Source organism: Agelaius tricolor, unplaced genomic scaffold (assembly GCF_023055355.1).
Source record: "Agelaius tricolor isolate 1412-34295 unplaced genomic scaffold, bAgeTri1.0.p SCAF_2, whole genome shotgun sequence".
NCBI classification, from domain to species: domain Eukaryota; kingdom Metazoa; phylum Chordata; class Aves; order Passeriformes; family Icteridae; genus Agelaius; species Agelaius tricolor.
This window is the reverse complement of record NW_027269262.1, coordinates 69,379,147-69,394,715: the sequence shown is the minus strand read 5'-3', so window position 1 is coordinate 69,394,715 and position 15,569 is coordinate 69,379,147. Positions and strand designations below refer to the sequence as shown.

The window sequence follows — 15,569 nt, the reverse complement described above, 5'->3', positions numbered from 1 at the left end:
GATTTACAGGGCTTGGAAGATCATGTCAGCAGTTTGAAGTGATTTTAATAATTTTAATAACTACCTCTCCTCTTTTCAACAAATTTCATCAACTTGTTCCTCTGAGGACCCACACACCTGACTCTTCCCTACATGACTATCATTGCCCTGTCAACAAGTCTCTTGTGCTCCTGATGGATCCATGCTCTCTCCACTTTCTCATGAGGTTTTGTAATCACTTTCTCATGCATGTTCCAATATAGAATCTCTTCTTCATTTTAACTACCACGTAAGGTCAGCCACCACCTTAAGTCCAAACTGACTCATAGAATTTAGGACGTTCTCTGTCCACCACCAGTTTTCACCTACATCAATTCCAAAGTCTTGCTCATCTGAGTAGAGCTATCTGATCATTTAATCATATTTCTCCATGGACAGGACCAAAGTTTGTGAATCATTACAGCAATAGCAAATTTTTCTAACTAAAAGAATGATTAAATACCAGAGTATATTGTTTTAGGGAGATGACTGTCTATTAAACTTCTCTAATGGTTATGAAGTAAAAATAGCTCAGACAATTAAAAAATGCAATTCCCCCTTTCTTCACCCCTTGCTTTGCTTGGAAGTGCTTCTGCTGTATCATGAGTAGAAAAAAACAGATGTATCTTCAGGCTGAAATTATTACTGTTCAAAATTCAGCATCAATATATCTGTTTTCATAAACTAATATGCAGGATTATGAATTGTGGTGCCTGAAATCCTAACACATGGTTACTTTTCCCATCCAGTTTTGGAGGATCTGAGGGCATGGGTCAGAGCAGCAGTGTATCATAGCTGTACATATCCAAAGAACATCAAACAATGTCAAGTGGGCTAGGCAGAGTCTACACAGGAAAAGAGGAGAGGTCGTGTGTCTTTCAGGATTCTCTTTCAACTCATGTTTTTATAGTTCTATAAATAACTCCTAATTATATTAAGAAACACTGCATTAAATGGGAGATCTGCAAGATCTGGCTCTTACTGCATGAGATTTTACTTGCCACAGTCTAAGTTGCAAAGAGTCTGACAGAGATATTTTCATCATATTTACAGATAGTTTCTGTGTAATCATCTGGTCTAGATAAGAGACCTAAGGATGTTCTAAAGACGTAAATCACTTAGATGCTTTTATTAAAGATTTCACATGTGGTACAACATTTGATTTTCTGTTTCAGTTATCATTTATCATTATACATTTACTAATTCAGTAACCATCTTCTCATCTCAACCTTCTTCCCACTCATCATCTGGGATAAATAGATTTTATTCTGATTTCCCAGAAAACCTCTTGGAGCTGTCTCATTTTGAAAGAGGAACAAGTATATTTGAACTTACATGTGTTCAGCATTACTCTCTTTAATAATAGATTCTTCAGACTAATAAAAAGTAGTAAAGAGAATACAAAAAGCCCAGAGAAAAAACAGAACCCTTCTGAAATCACCAACTGGGAGTTATCCAGACTGAATTGAATTTTGCGTAATGTTGAGGCTGGATTTTGGAGGAACAACATGAAAATGATTTTTAATATTTTCTCGAGCAGATTTTATCACTTCATGGTCTTTTTCTTTTTCTTTTTCTTTTTCTTTTTCTTTTTCTTTTTCTTTTCTCCTTTTTCTTTTTCTTTTTTAACTGTATTTGGGCATAAGACCTGGAACCTTTTTTTTTCACATCTTCCAAATATAAAAGGTACTGCTATAACAAAATTAAAGATGTTCCATTTCTTGAGATTTTCTTTTCATTTCAGTGCCCTTTTCAATTTCAGATTTTCTTGATCCACTTCCCATACCAGCTTAGAAACTTGTCTCTTTACTGGTTACTATTACTTAGTGAACTTTGGTTATTTGAAACTAATGTGAATCTAGCCAGTGTACAACTACATATTTTTGCTAGCAGAAACAACATTTAATGTGGGTTGTTATAAGAAACAAGCTCCCAAAATAAGACAGCATCTGTTTTGTTTGGCAAAATTATTTCAAATAACAGTAACTAAAGTTTTGAAAAGGTGTGCTGTTCTGTATTTGAGTTATTGAAAGCAAACATGGCAAATGCCTGAAAGCTGGGAAGGAAAGGTGCTGGGAGCAGGAGTTTGGGAATTGTGGTTTTCAGCTTCAGAGGAATCATTTAAATCCTTAATGGCAGCTTCTCAGATAAAGGGAAAACAGCATTCTCTGAAGGGTGGCCAGCTGTTTAGTACTCAATAATTAGGTTTTTATTCAGCCAGCCTTCTGGAATTGCTGCTATCACAGATAGTGATGCTGGCAAGCAAAATAAAGAGTTTTATGTTGTAGAGTGCATTCCTGTAAAAAATTATAGAGTAGCCCAACTTAATTTTGGTTTGAAAAATATCTGTTGGGCATATATTTGTCCGGACTAAGCACTAGTGCATTTGTCAAGCATGAAAAACAGTTTAGACTTGCATGTGGCTTACACATCATTATTTCCAGAGCTATCACCATGTTACTCAGCTATTTTCTTTAAATATTCCAATATACCTGAATAAAAATAATAGAGGAATTAATATGAAACCCAAAGGGCCAACAGAGATGGACTTTTTTACTTATTTATGTTTTCATCTTTGTTTATTTTAGAAAAATATGAATGAAACTTATTTCCCATTTCCTCAACAGAAGAGCTTCAGTTGCACCATAAGAGGTGTGAGTAAATCTCATTCTGGCCTTCATTTACACTATAGAATAGGACAGGAGCCAAAAGTGAAGTCAACAGCTTCCAGTCAAATTCCCTTTGATTTTTGCGAAAAAGTGGCTTGGACATGGGTAGCAGAATTTATGCCTGTTACTCAACATTAAACTCTTTGAGGCCTGTATGCCTCCTCTGATTTAATTTCTACAGGCTTGAATTATATCTCTTTTGGTTTTCTTGATCAGCAAGAATAATTTACATGGATCTGTTTTACATTTTTTTCCAATGTCAGAAAATGTTATTTACATTGCAAAAGATCTCCCTTTTTTATAATGAAAGTGGGTTCCCTTCCCTTCCCTTCCCTTCCCTTCCTTTTTTTTGAAACATAACAACATAATTGTCTTGCTATTTGCCATGAATAAACACTGAGGATTCCTGAAAAATAAATCCTCACTAAACACGAACTTTAACACGTAACATTTTCAACAGCCTTCCAACTCCCCAACAATACATGTTGTCCTTAGTTCAGAATGAATACAAGCTAAAAAGACCCTAGTTTTTTTAGCAAATTCAGTGATTTTAATTTGTCCCCAGAACAGTACTTTCCTCTGATTCATCATAAATTTTTGGGCTATGTATAACTGCCCTTCAACATTTTTCTTCATTTGACAAGGAATTGTCTCATCTTTTCCTTTTGAACAACTTCTACCAGTGTTTAAGACCCTACTTTTATGCTGCTCTTTTTATGTTTTATATAAATCTTTCTAGCCTCTCTTTTGAGCAATTTCCTTTACTTATATCTATTCTTTGATTAAAACTACCTCAGAATAGGTGCTCCACCTTTCCTGGTGTGGGGCAATGGCTTTCCACGGGCAGTGCCGGGCACAGCACTTCAGGAGGCAGTCGGGGATAGAGCTGTCCATTGTGTGCAGAGGGACAGCCCTTGCTTTCTGCAGGAGCTAAACTCCTACTGATTGCTTCTACAGGTGTCCTCTGCTCTTGTACCCCACTCACTGCTGTGCCCCGGAGGGCAGGGGCACTGCTCAGTGTCCCACCTGGGCACAGCCCTGTCAACAGAAAGAGCAAATTGCTCTCACCTCCATTTCACTGGGGACCCGGGGGGAGGGAGGCAGTCAGCATTTTTGAGAATCATATTACTTGAATTTGAAGATCAGAATACCAACCTAATTTCACATGCCTTGAATGTTTGATTTTACAATGCAATGTATCTGTTTCTCTCCTGAGTTTTCTCTCCTGAGTCTTGTGCTAATTAGATGTGCTGTAATAAATAATTTGATATTTTTATGGGTTTCATTTTCTTTTTCTAGCATTTTACTGTCTCCTCAGATGAAGCAATGATTTAAAAATTGTATAAATGATGACATAGGTTATCCACATTTCTTGTGTCTTCAAGTTGTTACTTCTTTTTTTTTTTTTTTTTAATAAACTTTTATCTTAAAACAAAGTATGGGAGAAAAATATTATTAAGAAAAGGTTTTGTGTTTTATTTCTTCAAAATAAGATCTACTATTCTCTTTTTCCTCTTAATTTACACTAATTTTTTAGTTTGAAAATATCAGATGGTTTAACAGCATTTTTGGTCTTTTATTCCCATGTCCATTGTTTCAGTCTCCTGCTTCTGAGGTAGATATCTTTCAGTTTTTAATGAAGACTCCAAATCTTTTTTCTATTCAATCAATTTTGAGTTCTGAATATAAAAGTCATACATTTTTTATCAGTTCTATCAAACAATACAATTAATAGGTCCCTTTTTCTCAGATATGTTTACTCTATCCTTCCATCACTGAGAAATCTGATTTCTGTTTTGTTTTTACGATATTTATCCACTTTTGATAAAAATCAGCATCATATTGTTGCCCTTTCTCATATTTGACAAGTTAGCAATGAACAATATTTATCACTCAGCAGAGTTAAAAGAATTTCAATAGATTCTTACCTGTAATTCTGTTTTTCATTTCCTATGTGAAATCTGTCATATTGTGAATATGCTCGGTTTCCTTCCCAGTCCATTAATTCAATTCTTAGAGAATATTGCCTCTGACTTGTTATTGCAAAGATAAATTCATTTCCCAGCCAATGTTCACCTGATGGGCTACCAAAACCCTAGAAAAAATTGGCAAAATAACTAGATGTAATTACTGTAATTGATAAAGCCTACATACAATAATAAAACCATCATTATATTTTACCTGTGCATTCTAATTACTGGTCAGAGCTTTCTTTGCTCCACTTTGGTGGTCTCTAAAATGATTCTACTAATACATTTGGTGTAGGAATGTCATGCAGTTCAACTGCTGTGCAAGGGCAGCTGAGGTTATCAACTGGAAATCATGTTACAGGTCCATGATATCAATAGTGTGATGCTGTATTTGCACATGCTTCAGTGGGAATACTTGACATAACAATATTCTATAATGCATTCAATATGGTGTTAAACCTTGTTATCTAGCTCTTCTTCTAGTCAGCTTGCTCTCCTCACATTTCATATGTTCAGGTGATCTTATTTCTGGTTAAACAAAGGATATCATTCACAAACATGAAAAAATAATAATGAAAGAAAAAGTATAATTAATTTTCAAAACCAGACATATGTTTTCCTAGACATATGCTTTTATACATCTTCCAGGTTTTAAAGTTGTTTAAATTGTAGTGAATATTTTACTACATTAAATGTAATGTTTTATTAAATGTCATTAACTTATTTACTATATATATATATATATATATAAAATGTATATATTTTAAGCTATTGGCTCATACCTGAGAACTCTTCAGCCCATTTTAAATTTTTCTTTGTTTTTCCTCTTTAAAAAGTAAAATTTATTTTCAACTATAGTATTTACTTGTGAAGAACTATTCCAACATGACTGTGCCTATTCATATTTCGTAAGATGGGAAAAATGGGAACCAGAAATCTCCTGATTTGCTTACAGTGGCATACTGGGTGTGTTTTAGAAGATCCTGTGAAAATTTCCTAGTCAAATTAAATGAAAGATTGGATTATTTCCAGAAAGCACATATTTTTTAAAGGGGTTAAAATCAAGAGACTTCCTTGGGACTAAAGGTTAGATAATGAGAAATGTGTCTGTGAGACACATGGGCAAGACATCGATCTTCTCTCTATATAATGTTTCAGTCACTCCTTACATGAGATGAAAACACTGAAAGTAGAGCTCTCTCTCTTTTTTCTTTATTGTATTGCTGTGGCTCCAGCCCTGGCTAGTTGTGTCTCTGGAGGATGAAATCTTGCCTTCCCAGTGGCCATGTGGTAGCACAGGTAATATTCACTCAGGCAATGCATAGGTATATCAGCTGCAAACTTGTAAAGTAAATTAATTTTAAAAAGTTAAGAAGCTTAAAAGTTTGACTGGTCCAAAAAATAAAAATGCAGGAAACTTTCTTGTTGTTCCTAGAGAGAGAGAATTACCATAGAAAGTACTTTACTCAGGATGTATTTTTGTTTATACAACCCCACCTAAGCATATATTTGGTGATTCACTGATAGTAGAGGCTGAGAAGACATGCCAAGTTTGGGTAGGCTGAACTGACTAACTTATATTTTGAATAAGCATCTCTGCCTTTTAACTCAGAGACCATCAAGAGATACCCATGGACAAAGTGTTTCATCTGCAAGAGCTGAAATTCAGTAGTCTGCGGCAAGTCCCAAAGAAGTCTCAGACTGAAATGTGAGAGCACACTATTAGTTGGCTTTTCTTTTCCTGCATGTTATTTCATGATATCCTCTTTCTCCAGTAGACTATTTCCTATAGAAATCTCTGTAAATTCTGGTTGTAGGTAATACTGGTGATATCCTGCTTTGAACCCATCTGTCTTCCAGTGTGAGCTGCTGCTCCTCAAGTTTTCCCATTATGATGCTTTCTGTTATTTCTCACTTGCTTCTTTGATGGCATTCACATTCATATTTGACTTCATACAGTGTTCCTAAAACACAAAAAGACTTATTCCTCACCTGTATAAACCCTGTCTACAGCTTTCTGTAGTTATCACTGTTTTCTGGCTTTGATTCTTTCCATCTTCTTGCCTTGTCTTTCTACCCTTGACTGTCCCACCTGGTGTCTCCTGTTCCAGTAACCTTGGCAATGTCATACTAGGGCAGTTAGTGGTTTGTCTCTGACATATTTCACCACTGGTCACTGTCACTCATCTCAGAGTAAGGTAAAATATGCTCTGCATAGACTACCTACCAGGAGGTTTGTCTCCCTAAAATCCAGAAAGAAGAAGTAGAACGTTGTTTTTCAGATATCTGTCAAATTAGGTTTTCTTGGAGTTTACATGGTTTCTTATTCACAAAAGTATTATTATTATTATTATTATTATTATTCACAAAAGTAGTAGTAGTAGTAGTAGTAGTAGTAGTAGTAGTAGTAGTAGTAGTAGTAGTACTATATCTTTAAGTGAAGATTATCAGAAAATTCTTTCTCCCTTTTTCCCAGTGCAGGAAAAATGAGGGGACTCCCCTTTGAACTGTTGTCTATTGAATTATGTATATCTTATCTCATTTAGATTACAGCCTATTCAGGATATAATATATGTAGTGTTTTAACATTATATGATCCCTTATGTGTTTTATAGAAACTCCAGACACCAAATATAATTTTTTCTGAAATAATGATTTTTATCCTTCAAATTTTCACCTCCTTCTCCCTTTCTATATGTATTATTGCACTAAGATGAAAATCTATCACTAAGTGGTTTACTCTCTTGACCAGAGAAAAGGAAGCTGCAGTAACAGGGAACAAAAGAAATATAAAAAGAAATATTAAAAATTATGAGGAAATCCCCCACACTAGTTATGAAAAAGGGAATCCTACTATCAGGGGCTACAGTAATGAAACTCAGATTAGAAATTCCTAGAACAAGATTATTCTTTTTCCTAGACAGAAGTAACTTCTTTTTAAACAAACTACTTGCTTTTATGAAAAGAAAACCAAGGAAGTAAGTAAGTGAGATATAAAACATTTCTCTGAAGGAAGGAATGTTCCAAAGGAGAAGCAATGTGCTTTATTAAACACCTAATATGGCTTGAAAGATATAAACAAACAAACAGGCACTCAAAGCTTTCATAGATGTAAACCAGAGAGGAGCAGTACATTTCTGTTAAGCATAGAGCTGGCAGCAATTTCTTCAAGTATAATTTTATTATGCCAAACTCAACTGTTTCCAACCTGTATTTAGTCTGCAGTTTACTGCCTCTACTTCAGAGCTGAACAAGGACTTGCATGCATCCTGTTTTTCCCAGATACTTTGTCTGACTTAATAACTACACAGCTCTCCTTGTTTATATCTTACTTAGACTGTCTCTACCACAAGAACACTACTACTTTGACAGATATGTAAACTTTTGTGTGCAGAAGAAAATGGCATAATATTAGCCAAAAAAAACCCTGAAAAACATGATTTAATTTTGTGTTTCCATTCCCAACCCTGAGGCTGGCAAAGAAAATGGTTCCTGGTTCTTTTGATTTACCTTCAGAATCCTTAGCTTTCAAAGAACATTTCAGAATTTTGTCTTCAAATACAAATTATTTTTTTCTTGTCTCAGTTAGAAAACTTAGGAAAACAAACTCGTGTAATTGGTATGCCCACCTGTCCTATATATTTGTGAAATACTTTTTGAACACTTTTGAGGTTTGGATAAAAATCACACCAACTTGAAGTTCAGTAAGGTTTCAGAAAACTGGTGTCTGTGATGAGTTCCTGCTGGCAGAAATGCTGAAGGAGAAGCTCAGCAGTTGCCTATTCCAATTGCTACAAGCAGACACAGAGCAGCCAGCCAAGTGCAGATGCTGAGCAAATATTGCCTAAGAGATTCTTACACATCTGGGAGAGATTGAGGGACATAAAAGGGCAACTTGAGCTCTTACCATGGAGAATCCTAGAAAATAATAGGGTTTCAGAAGATTATTAATAATAAGAATGGGACTTCTATGTGGACACAAAACAGCAAAGCAGACCTCACTAATTTTGATGTTCATGGGAGAATTCAGTACTTGTTTGGTAATTAAAATCCAGTAATGAAAAATAAGCATTTTAGCTAGCAGATCATTTGGGTTTATACTGCTGCTCAGATCTATGGGGCCCCAAGTGATAAGGTGCCTAAAGCCTTGCCTAAGACCATGCTTGTCATTTATGGACTGATGCCTAAAATTTAGGACAAGAAATTTGGTTTTGAGAATGCCTTAGGGCAGTGTTAAAAGTTAACATTGAAGTGACCCATTTCAGGCCCATAGTTGTTATTAAATATATTTGTTTCCCAGTACATATAGACATATTCAACAAACATTTTGGGTTTTGCATTCAAATAGTTATAGCAAATGCTTCCAGAATTATTTGTGTTAAAGTTTAGTGCCTAAACTCAAGGAATTACATGAGGTGATCCAAGTCATCCTCAGCTATCAATCCACTAGGAAAAGGAACATCTGTATTTCATGAATGTGTTTGCAGTTAACTACATTTTAAGACTCTCTGAAACCCAGTGGGTCTTAAACACTGTTCTAAAATTGCATTTTAAATGACTAAGAGACTATTTTGTCATTATCTTTCCATATTTTGTTCATGATATGTTTCCAAATAAAGAGATTAATTCTTTAAACTCTACATTTTATTCCAAAAATTCTCAAATTTTCTTTTCCCTAGAAATTTGCATAATAATTTGGGATGGCTGGCAAATCAGTGTCTTTAAGTTCCCAAAAGAGTGCTTAATGTAATAGGAAAAGATCAGTAATTTCCAAAGGTTCTCATCACTCTCCTTCATTTTCCTCACTAGCACTCTATGGAAGCTGGGAGAATATAGCAGGGAAATATGCTTACATTTTCATAATATGCTTTCTTATCTCTCCACTATTAGTCACAAAAAGGATACACAAATGTTTGCACTGATCCAGCACAGATTATTATAATGCTTCATTTTATTCTTCACAAACAGAAAAAAAAATACTTTTGCTGCTGAAAATTGCACTAAGATCATATTTTGGCAAAGGCTGATGTGAAATAAGACATAAAAATCACAAACAATAAGAAAATTCTTTTATCCAGGTTTTGTCATTGAGAAATAATAAAGTAATTTTTTATACTACATTAGAGCAGATTGTTCTTGTTAATGTGATAGAATTTGTTTTCAGAGAAAAAATAAAACAATACGGAACTTTACTGACAAATGAGAATCCATTTTTGTAGTTGGATGAAGCCAAGAGGTTTTCTGTTTCTATATAACTATAGAATAAATTCTGTAAATTCTGACATAATGCTCGACTGCTATGTAAAAATAAAGAAAGATTTTTTTTGTTTTTTATATGGATTAAAGTACTTAGAACTAGGAATCAAAAATAAAAGCACATGATTGTATAATATTTATTCTAGATGACATCTGACTTCTACATCATCTCATTTTCAACTTCAATTTGGTTATTAACGGAGTCTAAACTACTAAAGCAGTCAAGTACAAAGAAACAGAATTCAGTACTGGTTTTAAAAATGCCCTTAAGAATTTAAAAAGTTGATACTTATTCAAAAATAATAAGTTGGGTGCAAAAGAATTTTATTAGCTTTGGCAAAATCTGTGAGGGTATTCTGCCTGAATCATGTTGCTCCAAGTTCATTAAACAATTATCTCTCTTACTTTATTTATTTTGCCTGATAATACTCACAGGAAGCTTTGACTTTTTATAGACAAAACAAATTGAAACCAGACACAGCCAATATATCCGATGGGTTCATCTTCTGTCAGACAATTCAGTGAATAAAGCAGATAATAATTCAGTGTTTTACAGCAGCAGTGACATCCCAGAAGCCATAAAGAATATTCAGCTCCTTTTGCTTTAGCTGAGATCATGGAATGGATATTGTTTAAGATAATTTCCAAAAAATGTTTCCATACTTCTTTTGTAGATTTTCATTCCCATCACATTATATTATTCATTCTTTTATTTTAAATAAAGATTTGGTTTATAGAAATTACTTCCATTTCCTCAGACAACATATGTTTTAATTAATGTTACATACAAGAATATTGGAAAACAATTCTAAATATTCAGATTTTTTCTCCTAGGAAGTACCAACACATATTTGATGGCAAGTTTTAAAAATATATTTAGATTGAAGCCAGATACCTTCTCAAAAGACTAAAAAAAAAACTAAGCTATTGTCAGTTTAAATAAAGAACTAAATATCTGTATCATCTGCCTGAAAATCTTATTTGTAATCTGCAGCAATTCAGTCTGTTGCACTTCATTCTAGACTCAGTATATTAGTAGAAATACAGAAATTAGGTTCACTTTTTACTTTTTCCTTCTCAAGCACACACAGTATCAGTAGCAGCAAGGTTCCCAATGAATAAAAATCACAGTGACAGAATGAAGTGCAAACCTCACACAAAGGTTGCCTCTGGCTGGGCAAGGGGCCCAAAACAGCTCAGTTGTCTACAAATATTTCCTACAAATATCCAGGACATCTTCCTCTAATATCTGAGTTGGACTCTTAGGTATTAATCAGGAACATCTTCCAGGCCTGGATTTCAATCTAACTTCGTTACTTTGTAACCGAAAATAGAAGAGTACTTCTTATTGAGATAAATTACATTGAGAGCCTTTATCCCTAACCACCTTTTTCACTTATAGGACAAGTGGATCCTAGGAATGCACAGACACTTAGTGTGGCTTCTAGTAAGAGCATCCCAGGGACATGGGTATGTATTAAAGAAAAGAAAATTCATTTTTTGTGGTCTAAGAAAAATGAATTTTGAGGTTTCTGATATCTGACTAATTATTTGCAAAGAAATAAATGGTAAGTTTGAGGGCTAAATATACAAAACGTAAGAAAAATATCTAGAAAAGGTATTTTTGGTCATTTCAGACAAAAAGAAAAACTTTTGGGGTGTAGGACTTAATTCTCTTCTTGAAATACACTGATTAAGTAGCAAAATGAACATGGCTAGGAGCACAGATGCTACAGCAAAGACCACAAGTTTGTGAGTTTGAGAAAGGACTTGAGTTTCAGTCACATAATCTGTCTAAATAGAGCATCAAATTTATGGATTGTTTTTGAATCTCATGCTTGGGCTCAGCTTGTAGTCTAAACAGCTGAACAGGAATAGAAGCTGACTGACATCAGAGTCAAAAAGTTATACTTCTAATTTGACACGAGTCCCAAAGCTAAGAGCTGCTCCACTAAATTCCAAATGGAGCAGATCATACAGGAGAAGAGAAATGCTGTTCCACAATGAGAGCACACAACTGCTATTTGGGAAGACCTCTGCTACAATTCTACTATATTTTCAAGTCACAGATTTTAAAACCAACCTCACTGAAACTCACCTGACTCTTCTAATATAGCATTTTCATCTTGTGGTTAGAACACTTCTTTAATGACTTCAGTCTTTCTCATGGTGCTCTACAAGAGGCTGTTAGCATAACTAAGCTAGATCTTGCTATCATTATATAAAATTTATTAATTAAATGTCTTTGGAATACCACCTGAGTCTTATCAGTACAAATTAATGCTGTTAAATTGAAGCACTAGTGGCAAAGCAGCACAAGCATACGTCCATGTGTCAACAGAGCTCTGGAAACTGATGTTATCCAGTGATGTTTGCATAGGAAAGACTGTGCTGAGTATAACACATTTAAAAAACACATCTGTGCTCCAACACAAAATTGTGTTTAATTTCACATCCAAAAATTTTCTCCAAAATAAAGAGGATGCTTCTTTTTGTAGTAACATCTCTGGTGCCCAATATGGTGTTCCAACTCTCTCTGAGACAAATATTGTTTCATTCTTGTTCCCTTACATAATTCTGTTGAAGCTTACACTGTAGATTAAGCCTTGGTCAGGACCAGAAGAGTTTAATGAGCATGTTTTCATAAAACAAAGTATGGTCTCTCACCACTTCAATATCATGTCTATTTCTACTGGACACACTGGATTTAGATCGCAGGACAGCAGAGAAAATGCTGTGTCTTTTCATAGCACTGATGAAAGTAACAATTATCTGAGTAACTGCTGCAGTCAGAACAGACTTTTCATTACAGCAGCATGATATGCCATTCTTTATCACAGAAGGGTGGGTCTCTGTGAAAGGCGTTACTCACATAATATCTTAATACACATTCCACTCACCAAAAATCATTTCCTTATATCCAACTCACTTGGAAAATGTGTGAAAAAACCAAATTATTTCCATATTATCTACCCCAGTCCCTTGAAGAAAACTGTCGATTTTCAGATGTAAGAAACATATGACTTTGAAGCATACTATCATAAGTAATGAATTTATTGCTATATGTTACAAAATTATTCACATCTTGAGTGTGCCTTTTAATCATAACTCAGTCTTATAGCCATTCATTCAATACATTCATTCAAGACCACCCCTACTCCCAACTTGTCTGGTTTGTTTACACTACAGAAATATAACTTTTGTCTTTTCCAAGGTCACACATTCCCTAGTTTTTCTTTTCTCACAGGTACACCCTGTTCTCAAATCCTTCATTTTGCAGAAGGGACCATGCTGCTATTACAAGGCACTTCATTAACTGCATCATGCTACTGACAGGGAAAAAACACAAAGCCATCTCTGCTGAAGAAATTATGGGATTAATCTCCAGCTAGTAGCTAGATGAATAGATGTAGTACAGATAGCTTTATCAAGGCTCTTTTCCTTTCAGAAATTTTTGTATTCCTTTCCTACTCCAAGGTTATCTACAAAATGCTTGCCTAGGTTCTTTGAACCAGTATTTCTGTCCCTCACAAGTGTTTCACTAAGATACAGGGGGAAGAAGAATCTGTGAAAAGTGCTTTGAAATTTTCCTGTGCAAACAGTGAAACTGTCTCAGCTCTAACACCAAAGTAGCCCTATGCCAGCTGTCATTTGAGAACAGCCCATTACCTGCCACTGCTTGGGTATTTTCTGTGCATGTTATTTGAGTCAGACCAAAAATACTCTAAAATTTAGGGATGATCTTTTGTCACAAGACATTTTTGAAGAACAATTTTTTGTTCTCTCTCTCTTTTTCCCCCTCTTTAAAGAACACAGGAGTACATCTATCAATGCAAGTGTGAAGATTTCATGATCGCAACAATGCAGAACATACCTTAAATAGTTATAGTCCTGGAAAAAGATTAAAATTCATTCAGAATATCTAGCTTTAAAAAAAAGTGAGAATTATGAAAGATATTGTTCCCACAGTATGGGCTTTCAAATTATGAGTATTTTTTTTTCTGTCAAGAACATTCTCCTCAGCCAAGCCATATGGTTTATGTAATTTTTGCTTAAAATCCCACCCACATCTGAAGTTATTTTGCACTAAGATAGTGGAACCAGAATCAATAAGCTTACACACACAATTCTAAAAGGTGCTTTATTCATTTTTATGTAGTCATTGTCTCACTTGAAAGCAATGAACATAATGTTCTAATTATTGAAATGGGTTGGAGCTCTGTCTGTAATTATTTGATTCATCAAGTATTTGGGTATAAAATATAACATGAGCACTATTTGTAAATGGATACAACTACAACAGAGAATTATCCATCATCAGTTAATGCTCCAAGAGGAACTGCATCAGCTTGAATTTTTGTCTCTTTGTTTAAGACAAATGCAATATAAATGGTGGTGAATACCTATTTTGAATGAGAAAAATGTGCAAGTTAACATTGCTACTGAAGCAATATGAAAAAAAATGTCAGAGTTTAAAAGCAAGAAAGGTGGTCAGGGAGAATTATAACAGAACTTGAAACTTGAACTAAAACTTTCACAAGAGAAATTAAAATTTTAAGCCTTAAAGTCTTACAACAGGTGGAGACCACAAAATGAATTAGGAGGCCAAATTCTAAAACAGGAGCTGAACAGTTTGCAAATACAAATTGAATGTAAGTAACATCTGGAAGTTTTCAGAATGAACTGAACAAAGACACTGAAAAATAAAATCTTTATTGGAACGGTAGCTCTTCTGTATCATTCAGGCATGTAAGAGTTACAAAGACTAGTGAGATGACAACATGAGGTGACCAGCGACCTTACTGTCACAAACAAGAAATCTTCCAGGAAATAGGTAGACCCTCTGTCCAACCTAAAGCTTACTCACAGAGGTAGACTGTGGGAAGTAAAAAAAAGATGTAAAAACCATCGTGTCTATAATGAAATCAGAGACATTGAGTCCAAAGATGTGTTCAGCTGTCCTTTAAGTAAGCAGAAGACACAGACCTCCAGACTTGTTACAATAGCTTAAATTTACTGAGGCCCAGAGGAAAGTCAGGCTATTCCAGATAACACAATGTAAATTCCCAATAGAATTGCATCCAAAAACACTTCCCGAGAAAGTTCCACATGGTGACTACCTCCGTGGTCTGGCTCTCAGTGTGTGAAGAATTTAAGCCACAGAAGAACATAAATTATCCTGCTCTGGTGTCATACCATGTATGCACTATGGAGATAGCCATCAATTTGACCCAACAGCTTTACAGAAAAAAGAAAAAAAAGAAACTGCAACAGGAATGGAAGTGGTTTTGTAGATATGTTCTTCAGGCACACACAAATGCTACTGATGACTTCTGAAACAATTGGCAGGAGACTTGTTTTAAGCACTGAACTGTTGTTGGACTCTTAGATATTAATCAGGAACATGAAATTAAATGAATGTGAAATTTAGTGCTGAACGTCATTCTTGCCTCAAAGAAACCAAAAGAAAAAACAGCTGCTGGTCAGGAAGGTAGGAAGTGGTTGCCATATAGCTTAGAAATTCATCTTTGTGTGTACTATGTACAAGGGATCCTAATCTAGCTCATGACATGAATGATTAAAAGTGATAGGTTTTTTTTCATCAGGGAGTGGAAAGCAGCAATTAAGGCATAGAGTACAATTAAATACTGGCATG

At 34.8% G+C, this 15,569-nt stretch overlaps 1 protein-coding gene across 1 annotated transcript in view; it reads right to left on the bottom strand.

Annotated features, from left to right (window-relative positions):
- ANGPT1 (angiopoietin 1) overlaps positions 1 to 15,569 on the bottom strand; it is a 151,905-nt gene that overhangs the window by 30,981 nt on the left and 105,355 nt on the right. Inside the window, exon 7 of the mRNA XM_071421377.1 lies at positions 4,616 to 4,782. Within this exon, the coding sequence (XP_071277478.1) occupies positions 4,616 to 4,782 (167 nt within the window). The remainder of the gene's footprint in view (positions 1 to 4,615; positions 4,783 to 15,569) is intronic.